The 10,931-nt window shown below is 42.2% G+C and overlaps 1 protein-coding gene across 4 annotated transcripts in view; it reads right to left on the bottom strand.

Moving 5' to 3' along the window:
• Positions 1-2,098: 2,098 nt before the first annotated feature.
• The window catches only part of Lsm14a (LSM14A mRNA processing body assembly factor), a 45,664-nt gene continuing 36,831 nt past the window's right edge, over positions 2,099-10,931 (bottom strand). For 2 of the 4 annotated variants that reach the window (XM_059275045.1, XM_059275036.1), the window contains 5 exons: positions 9,137-9,319; positions 8,861-9,032; positions 7,530-7,761; positions 5,468-5,524; positions 2,099-3,471 (listed from right to left, as the gene is read on the bottom strand). In XM_059275045.1, coding sequence (XP_059131028.1) covers positions 5,501-5,524; positions 7,530-7,761; positions 8,861-9,032; positions 9,137-9,319 — 611 coding nt within the window. In that variant the 3' untranslated portion in view covers positions 2,099-3,471; positions 5,468-5,500. The remainder of the gene's footprint in view (positions 3,472-5,467; positions 5,525-7,529; positions 7,762-8,860; positions 9,033-9,136; positions 9,320-10,931) is intronic. The other 2 variants (XM_059275050.1, XM_059275040.1) reach the window with 1 other exon arrangement.

Raw genomic sequence — 10,931 nt, 5'->3', positions numbered from 1 at the left:
CACACACACACACACACACACACACAAAAAAAAAAAAAAAAAAAAAAAAGAAAAAAAAAGAAAAATAGCGAGAAGACAGAAACAAGATAGCTTTGGAAGGACCTGGGTCAAAACCCAAAGCCCCCTTCTGCCTCTTCAAAAGGGCTTTTTAATAATAATACCAAGGGACAGAACAAAAGAGCCACCCCTTGCTAGATCAAAGCACACTGCACAGCCCAGTGGAGACCCTTCCAAACACCTGTTAACCATACCCAAGGTCAAATCATCCCCCTATGCAGCCCTGCTGGGTAGAGCAGGCTCAGATTCTCGGACCCTGAGTAATTTGGGCCTCCACACTCAATTGTTTTTTTCAAAGCAAGCATTTCTTTCATGGTGTGTAGTGTATACATGTTTGAGAGTATACATGTGACCTGTCACCAGAGGACATCAGGTGTGTTTGTTTCTTTATGGCTTGACACTTCATTCTTTTGAGGTAGGGCCTGTCAACGGACTAGAAGTTTGTTTGAACTGGGCTGTCTGGTCCAGTCGTGGGGTTACATGCATACATAGCCAGGGGCTGCTTTTTTTAAATGGTACTGGGGACCTGAACTCAGGTCTTCAGGCATGCAAAGCAAGTGTCCTTACTCACTGGGTCATCTCTCCAGCTCCTGTAACAAGTACTTTTCGAGGCAGAAGGGACAACACTGTACACTGAGCTGTGTGCCTGACTGACATTTACCCAGCCACACATCCTTTTCCTTTCTTTTGCCTTCCTGTCTCCCGAGTGCTGGGATTAAAGCTGTGTACACCATGCTGGGCAATGGCTCTGCAAAAATTTTTTTTGGTTTTTCAAGACAGGGTTTCTCTGTGTAACAGCCCTGGCTGTCCTGGAACTCAGAGACCTGCCTGCCTCTGTCTCCCGGAGTGCTGGGATTAATGACATGCGCCACCACTGCCCAGCTCGGCCCCATAATCTTAAATACCAATGATGCGCCCTGGTTATCTAGAGCCGAACACCACTTCTCATATTGCTTAGTACCCTGAGGAGGTCAATTCAACTCTGCCTCAGAACCACTGGGCTGGATTAACATTCAGCCCTCACCCATATCAAGCCCTCGCAAGGAGGAAGAAACAGACAAGTTTTTCATCTTTCATCACTTCTGTGGTGCTGAGGATTGAACCCAGGGCCTTACGCTGCTGGGTGAGTTCTACACTCCCTTGCGCCACATCTGCAGCAGAGGTGCACTCTGGACAGTGCTGCCTATGTGTGGCTGTCCTACTCTCATGTCACAGATCTTTTGTTTGTTTGTTTTTTCTCGCTCTGTAGACCAGGCTGGCCTCGAACTCACAGAGATCTGCTTGCCTCTGTCTCCCGAGTGCTGGGATTAAAGGTGTGCGCCACCACCACCTCCCAGCCATGTCACAAATCTTAATGAGTGTCTTATGCTCAGCGGAGAAAGGGATTTCTAGCTTTCCTTGACTATCTACAACAACAAATACATGTTGGAAGTAGTTAGACATGACTTAGTTACTCCAGGCAAACATTACCATCGCTGCATCCTGCACTCAAGATGCCTCCTATTAATCTTCCTATGGAAACAGAATGCCATTACTCATGAGAAAGAACTTTGAGAACACGTTTACTGAACAGTTTGTTTTGGGATAAAAGCCTTGCTATTGGGAGGTACACTGTGGACAATGAGCACCCTGTCAGTGACCAGGGGCTGTGAAGAAGTGCGAGCTTGTGCTGAATGAGCATGGAGATCGGGCGCTGACAGTTCTGGAATTGGCCTGGGACATCTCAGCATAGAAGTATTGCCACATTACTGCTTTGATGCTCAGAGCGACTGAAAATGTGGTCAGTATCATGATCTGTGGGTCCTGCAAAAGGGTGAGTTGTTCACATGCAGGAACACAGTAAACTATGGCTGCCAAGTACTAGATCTCAACAATGAAACCAAATTATAAAACATTCCTGTGTTAATCTAAACAAAAGATATAAAATTAAAAAATAATCAACCATCCTTAAATAGTCCGACTCTCCTACAGTGCACTTTCCCACACCTTTACCACTACAGAATGTTAATGAGAAAGGTAATAAAAATCAAAATAGATAAAATTAGTTAAATCTTTGGATCCCTTTATTCCATGGCCTTCGTTAAAAACACAAAGTGGCCAGATCTTTTCCACTATAGCTTAAATATCAAAAAAGATTTATTAGTAATTTACAGTTAGCAACAAACGTGTACACGGAGTCTTCAGTGGGTCACGGGCCCACAGACTGTGTTAGTGATGTTTTACAGGTGCCGGATGATTTGAAAACTCCATCTTCTTGAAGTAAAACAGGAGTCAGTGTCAGCACAACAGAGTTCCAGGCACAGCAGGAGGAACAGGTCCACTGATGCCTGGTTTTCATGTCTTAAAAAGGGGGAGGGTTACTTATTTGAAAATACAGCGAGGTACATTCTCATCTATGATTATTTACATTCATACACTGAAAATATCTGTTTATTTGGACAAATCCTGTGATTTGCTACAAAATGAAGTCCATATACTATGCATGAATAATTTATCCTTTTTAGATAATGGAATAAAGTTATCAAATCTTCATTTGTGTTCCAAACATTAAAAAAGAAATCAAAAACCTTCAGCCTGAAAAGCAAGAGGAAAGGACCCACCCATAGCCCTGCTCCTCAGCACACCGACTTCAGCAAGGACACATATGTTTGCTGACTTTAAACGTTTATTCTTTAAAAAATTAGTTGCTTTTTATACAGCTATACAAAGTTCTTAAATGTTTCTTTGGCAATGGAATATAATGGAATTTTACAACTATATAAAAAAGTTACCTTTGCCTAAGAAACAGTATTTACCTGTGTGTACATAGTTGACTGACAAAATTCTCTACCATCCAGCACCCTAATTAAGTGTCGAAATAAGCTACCTCATATTATAGGATCTCCAAAAAGAAAAAGATACACACACACACACACACACACACACACACACACACACACACACACACACACGTACGCGCGCGCGCGCACGCGCACACACACACACACAAACACAAAACCTTCTGTGGCTCAAAACACAGTATCACGGCCTATCTGCAGGCAACTTGAAGTAATCACCAAATACAATTAATTAGTGATAAGAAAAATCCTTTCAGTGATGAAAAAATACTTAGCAGTTCCATTCAGCTCGCTGTAGTTTGTTTGACTCTAAGCAAGGATTACAACCTTCTGCTACTCCACATACACTTATGCTCATGTTTTTAGACAAGCCTTCCTGCCCCAAAGCAACTGAGTGTAGCTTTGAAATGAAGCAGAAAAACAGACAGACAAAACCCAGTGCTGGTGACAGACAGACAGCAACTTCACTTCTTCCTTCTTCACAAAGACTGAAACCACTTTCCAGGACCATGAAGAGCTAGGAGTCACCTATTTTCAAAGACTTGTTTGTAGACTATGCAGCAACTTTGTTGTCTTTCTAAAAAGGAAAAAGAAGTATCAGTTCATGTTCTAAGCCATGGCTCATTAGGAACACTTTTTTCTTAGTTTGCTGAAGTTTCTTCAGAGCACCTTAAATACACCCTCCTCTTATTCTCACAGAAAAAACCTGTCTCCCCGGGCTCTGGAAAACACTCTTGAAGCTCTCCATTTGACAGCAAGTGGCTTTGCTATCTGCTCACTGCTTCCAGTCAGCAGAGGCTGTGCAGTGGCTGCCTGACGGGCAGGCCACTCTGCAACACGGAGGGACCTCACCACCTTTGGTTGCCCTAACAATTTAAACACAACAGTTAGGTGAACCTTCATTTAGTCACTCTTACAACTCTTTTGAAACAAGAGTCATAAAATCCCTAAGTTTTGACATGTTTTACCAAGCAATACAATAATCCAGAAGGTAACACAACATTTCTCTCTTAAACTGCATGCTAGGAGAAAGTAGTATTGGATTTAGAAATCTATTTTTTAAAAGTAACTTTGTTTTCAAACAGAGGCCAGGAGAGGGTATTGGGTCCCTGGAGGAGCAGCTACAGGGTTGTGAGAGTTGTGAAACCCAGTATGGGTCCTGGAATCCACACCTGATCTCTGTGTTAAGAGAGCAGCAAGCACTCTTAACTGTTCAGCTGTCTCTCTAGGCCCCCAAATAACTCTTCAGGGTGAAGAAGGACCTTGGCTAGCAGAGTCCTTGCCTACCATACACGAAGCCCTTGGCTTTATCCCCACCACTATAAAAACTAGCTGTGGTAGTGGCACATGCCTCTAATAACAGCACTATGGAGATGGAGGCAAGAGAAACATTCAGCCATCCTTGGTTATATAGTGGGGCTCAAGGCCAGTTTAAGCCACATACAACCAGGCCTCAAAAAACAAACAAAACTTTGTAAGCTAATAAAAACTAAAACAAACCAAAACAAACAACTCTTAATTTTTTTTTGACAGGGTTTTCTCTGTAGCTTTGGAGCATGTACTGGAACTTTGTAGACCAGGCTGGCCTGGAACTCACAGAGATCTGCCTGCCTCTGCCTCCTGGATTGAAGGCGTGTGCCACCAACGCCTGGTCAACTCTTAAATTTGAAATAAGTTTGAAAACCAACTTGACTGGGAAAATTACAAACTATAACCAGTAAGAAGAGCAGCTAGCTATGAAGGAGATCCCAGTGAGACTGACCCTAAACTCAGGTTTACACTCAGTACAGAGCCAGGGCCTCTGCTTGCCCTCCGACCAGAAGCCACCACATGGTCCACTCTCTGTGTCCTTGGGATCTGCACGGTTTTCAGGAGCAGATGTGTGTTTATGTTTCTGCAGTTGTGGAAACGTGCAGCAATCTCTTTTGGTCTGTCCCTTCCCTGTAGGGCCTATACAACAGAGACTAACAACCATTTGCATCCCAGTCACACTGCATGACCGTATTAGAAGGGTCTGCAGGTTCGTGAAAATACAGGCAGTTGGCAGTGGAGCCCAGCATACAGCACCTGCGCAGCATGGGCTAAGGCCCGTGTCCAACCCCCAGAACCCACAAACAGGTAAGAGGATATGATGGGGTCTATGTAATGCAATGCTGTGTTATAAGGGATTTAAGCATCCACGGGTTTTGGAGCCACCCCCCTTACGGTCCTACTTGGTTGTTGTTTCTTGAGACAGGGTTTCTCTGTGTAACGCCTTGGCTGTCCTAGAACTCACAGAGATCCTTCTGCCTGGGCCTCTCAAGTGCTGGGATTAAAGGTGTGTGCCATCATGCCCTGCACCACACCTAATTTTTAGTGATGCACACCCCAACGGCAGGACAAGTACTTCCTAGTTGAAAGACTTGACTTCATCTGAAGGTACAATACAAACGATCTGTACAGTGTAACTAATAAACTGAAGCACATACCGCAAAGTACAAGTTGGTACAGAAACAAATGAACTAAAGATGAACCCTCTGTCCCCCACCAAACCAACCTTCACACCTCCCAACTTCTTTCTTTTCTTTTTTTACCTTTCAGAAAGCAGTATGACCAATCCAGACCTTTTAGGGTCCAAAAGCCGTGGTTTTCTGAAAGGTTAAAAAAAAAGATAGGCGAAAGAGAGGGAGAGAAAGGGGGTAAGGGGAGGGAGGAGAAAATAAAAGGGGAAGGAAAGAGATGGAGTCATTTCAGATTCTTCCTCCCCCATCCCAGTTAAAAAAATTACTGTCTGTGTGTGTGTGCCTGTGGAAGTCAAGAGACTTCTGGGGCTGCAGTCACAGGCAGGTCCGAGCTGCCTGGCATGGGTGCTGGTAACCAAACTTGGGTCCTCTGTAAGTAACCACGGAGTCACCTCTAGCCCCCATTTCGGAATCTTCATTGTCTCAGTACCTCTCAGAAGAAACAGAAGACTCGGTCACCCACCATGGTGACTGAGTCTACTTACAGAGGCATGAGATAGAAGCTGACTACACCCATACTGCAACCCAGACGTCCAATTCTCCTAAAAGGAAAGGAAAAGCCAAAAAGCACAGGACACAAAGCCTATGTGTCCACCATTCTTCTTAACCACACCCCCACCCCGGGTGGGCTGGAAGAGAGGATCTAGTGTGGCTGATTCTCTAGGGTCCTATCTTTACTTCTGTTTCTGTTAAATCATGTTTACATTCTTCCCCAAACTAATACCCATGCCAGTGCTCAAAGTACTGAGTTGTGTCCGGGGTAGCTGGCAACTCTAAGACAAGTCAGATAAGCAAGAGCAGTCTAGAGAGTGAGAACCTGAGCTGAAGGGGTCTTGCTGGTAACAGGAGCTAATGACTTGAAGCTAATTCTGAGCAGTCTGGCACAATAGCCAAGACATTAAAATTAACATAACTGGTCCCAAACCCTTCGATACTGACCTCCTTCCACAGAGACTCTCAATAATAGCTAGTTATAAAAACCGGAACACAAAACTCAAGCCAGCAAATCTTTGCAACTGTCTTTTGCTGTTACCAGTGGATCTCTGTATAACAGGATTTTGCTCTTTATTTTCTTTGTCAAAAAACTAAGATACTTCAAAAAGACAGTTACAATACTGCCTTAATTGACAGGCCTCTTTCATTAGATAAATTATACACAAAAGCACACTACATAGAGCTATGGAATTCTTCTCCAACTGTTGGTGAATGCCAATATACCAGAGGGCTCTCAAGAGCATACCATAATAAGAAAACAAGAGCCGAGTGAGTTCTCTACAAACCTATATTAAGAGCAGTGACTCAAGAGCCAACCTGCTAAGCCCAACACTCAGCATCCTCCCTCTTGGGTTCTGTGACCTTGGCTAAGTTATTTAATATCTCTGTATCTGTCTCCTTTGTAAAACTTAGATGATAATAATAGAACCCGTCTCACAGAGCTGACCCGAGCTTAAGTTAGTGTGTGAGAACCATTCAGCAGCACTATGCCTGCCACTCACTATGTGAACGCCAATGCTTTCAGACGTACAGGTTTGCTTTACTTCTTACAGTCTTTTGGTGTTAAAGTATAAAAATCTAGTAATATGAAATAAAGGTGATATTACAGTTTTTCTAATGTACAGTTTAGTGCTCCTTAGTGTGTTTCCCTAAAAAACTTTCTTTAAAGACAGAAAAGTTAACACTAACTCAGCTGCTAGCAGAACATTTCTATTTTTTTTGGGGGGGGGGAGTTGGGGGCGGTGTCTAAGCAATTTTACTGGTTCATTCATGAAAAACTCATGGTTCTAATAAAAAGGCAAAAACCACCAGTCCTCCTGTCTCCCCCGCTGAAAGTGCAGTTAAGCTACAGGTGCACTCTAGCTGCTGCTGAGCCTGATGTCGCTAAGGTCAGGTACTATTACATCACCTGCTTTTGCTTCCCTAGTGCTGGGATTAAAGGCACAGACCACCACGCCCGGCTCTCTTTTATTCATCAGTCAAGAAATTACTGTCCTAAAGGACAGTTAAATATTTCAACCATGTATAGTCTCCAAGAAGTTAAAGTGAAAGTTATTCTGATGCTTTAAAAATAATTCTGAAAAACAGATACAAGCAAAATGTTCTGAAGGCCAATGCCACAGCATGCAGCTATACTTACCCTATATTCAAAATCTGCAAACTCCCTGCCCCCACGACCACCTCTGAATCCACCACGAAATCCTCGAGGGGCAGTGAAAGTCCCTCCTCGGCCACTGCCACGTCCTCTGCCACCACGAAAGCCAAGGCTTCCTCTGCCTCGGTAGCCCCCACGGCCGCGATTTGGACGAAGCGGGATTCCAAATGTTTCAGCATTTAGCCTTCTTTCTTCAGCCCAAGTTGGTCTCCTTTCTCTGTTATACAAGAACAGATGAACATCAGTGTGTCAACTCAAAAAAGTTCATCTCTCAGCAAATCTATGTATGTAGCCCTAATTCCCCAATTCTGGATAAATTTAATTGAGTTCTCAAAATCAATTAAAAAAAAACAACAAGCCGTTAATCTAAATTCTCCCTAGCCTTCATGGCATGCAAACGCCACCACCGTCCAGCCTCTTTTTCTTTTTTGTGTTACTAGGATAAACCCTAGGGCCTTGCATATGCTAGGCAAGTATTCATCCACTGAGCTACATCCTCAGCATTTACTTTTTTAGAAAGAATATCATTTAAAACTTCTGGGCTGGGGGCTGGAGAGATGGCTCAGAGGTTAAGAGCACTGACTGCTCTTCCAGAGGTCCCGAGTTCATTTCCCAGCAACCACATGGTGGCTCACAACTATCTGTAATGAGATCTGGTGCCCTCTTCTGGTGTGCAGACATACATACAAACAGAACACTGTATACATAATAAATAAATAAATCTTAAAAAAACAAAACAAAACAAAACAAAAAAACTTCTGGGCTGGTGAGATGGCCTAGCTGATAAAGGTGCTTGCTAGCAAGCTTGACATCTGGGTTCCATTCCTGGAAAACCATATGGTAGTAGGAGAGAACTGACCACCACACCCACTCTATAGAATCTGCACACGCAAACAAAACAAAACAAAACTTTTCAATAATTTTTTTTAGGAAAAGAAAACACCACTTAAAAAAACAAAACAAAAAACCAATTGTGGGGGCTGGAAAGATGGCTCAATAGTTAAAAGCACTGGCTACTCTTCTAGAAGACCTAGGTTCAATCCCAAGCTCCCACATAGTAGCTCATAACCTTTTCCAACTACAGTTCCAAGGGATCTGATAGCCTCTTTCAGCCTCTGTGGGCACTGCACACACATGGTGTACAGACAGGACACACATGCAGGCAAAAGGCCATTACAATATACATAAAATAGCAATGAATAAACCTCATAAAAATTCACTGTGGTCATTAGGTTTTTCTAGTATTCACTAAAACTTGTGAATCCATATACAAATTTTACACATCAATATCCCGAGAGCACATTAAAAGACAGTACCTATTGTCATCACAAGAAATATTGTCAAAGAAGGATTTCGTTTTGTCGTAATAGCAGTTGGGTCCAAGAGGATCTTCCTCATCAGCATTCCCTTCACTGTTCTGAGTATCAACCCCGGAGTCTCCTTTATCTTCACCATTTACAGGTTTCTCCTGTTTCTCAAGTTTATCTTCTAACGGAAAACATGCAAGTTACAATTCTAAACATCTAAGCTGTAAAACATTTTTACCTCACCAACCAAATTAATTATTTTATGAGTAGGAAATAAAAACTTACCTTTTAATTTAAGTTTATTATGAAACTCTCTGTCGATTTCCTCCTTGTTAAATTGTGCATTTGCACTTTCAAAGTCAAAGTCTTTCTCAAATTTCATTGGACCATCTCGACGGATACCAAATCTTCCCCTGCCACCTCGATGACCCCCACGTCCTCTCCTTGGAGCAGAAGGAACACCTGGAACTACGGTAAGAAAGAGTATTTATAACAGACATTCAGTATATAGCAGCTGGTTTAGAACAGTACTATGGTCTGTGAATGAAACAATCTACAAAATAAATGTTTAAAGGTCTCTATATGTATAGTATATATGTATTTTTATATAAATAAGAAATGGGGGGTGGGGTGGAGAGATGGTTCAATGATTAAAAACACAGAGAAGGTGGGTTTGACTTGTAGCATTCACATGGTGGTTCAAAACCATTCAAAACTCCAGTTCCAGGAAGTGACTGGTGCCTTCTTCTGACTTCTGCAGGACTAGGCACACACACTGCACACAGACATACATGCAGATAAAGCATGCATACACAGATAATAAACATCTTAAAACAACAACAAAAACCCCTGAAATTGGGGCTGTAGAGATGGCTCAGTGGTAAAGGAGCTTGCTGTCAAGTTTGATGACCTGAGTTCAATCCCTGAGACTCATGTGGTAGGAGAAGAGGACTGACTTCCACAGTTGTCCTCTGACCTCCACATCTGTACTGTGACACCTGCACAGTGGCACACATTAACAAACAAACCACCAAATACAAAACCAACTCCTGCAAGTCGACTTTTGGCCTCTGTAGGTGCGCTGTGGCACAGACATGCCCACACAGAGAAAAACAAACAGATGTCAAGATACAAAAAAAATTAAGTTGCTTAAAGTTAGTATGTATATTAAAAAACAGAACATGAAAGTTTTTAATGTAATTTTTATATAGTTGTATCTATGAAGACCACAACAAAGAGATGTATAATCGACAGGTCTGGAGCCTTCTTTACTATATTAACATAGAAGAAGCTCTGTTCTTTCTGCCATGTCCCTCATACCATACCCAAAGTGTCAGGTCCTTTGTGGAAAGGATAACAGGAAACGAGATGTATAATAAGAATATAAATGAACACTAATTAGCACAGACTGTAAGGTAGGAGATGTTTTTCTCAAAATTCAGATAAAACAACAGACAAGAGAAACACCCATCTTTAATGGCTCCAAGCACTTCCTGCTTTCACGGTTTCCCTATAAGTGGCTCCACTTATTCAAGTCTTCTGGATCTATGTATTCTCTTTCTTTAAAAAAAAAAAAAAAAAAAAAAAAAAAAAAAAAAAGATTTATTTATTTATTATGTATACAGTGTTCTGCCTGCATGTGTCCCTGCAGGTCGGAAGAGGGCACCAGATCTCATTACAAGTGGTTGTGAGCCACCATGTGGTTGCTGGGAATTGAACCCAGGACCTCTGGAAGAGCAGTCGGTGCTCTTAACCACTGAGCTATCTCTCCAGCCCTATGTATTCTCTTTCTATAACACAGCCACAGGATCTCAATCAATCATCTGAGATATGGTAAAGCAATACAAAGTAGCGTAATTCATAGTGAAAACTTGGGAACCCAAATATCCAACACATGTGTGATTAAGAAAAAAACAAAACAAAACAGAATATGGAATAGTACTTGGTGTGAGTTTAACTTTAAAAAACGCAGAACACAAAGCAGGATGACTTTAATGAAGTAAAATCCAGTAGTTTTATAAACATGAATCAGAAGTGACTACTGGGTAACAGGGCTGTGCTCGTTGACTGCTGAGGATTG

Source organism: Peromyscus eremicus, chromosome 1, assembly GCF_949786415.1.
Source record: "Peromyscus eremicus chromosome 1, PerEre_H2_v1, whole genome shotgun sequence".
NCBI lineage: Eukaryota > Metazoa > Chordata > Mammalia > Rodentia > Cricetidae > Peromyscus > Peromyscus eremicus.
The sequence above is the reverse complement of the archived record's forward strand: the minus strand, read 5'-3'. Positions and strand labels throughout refer to the sequence as shown.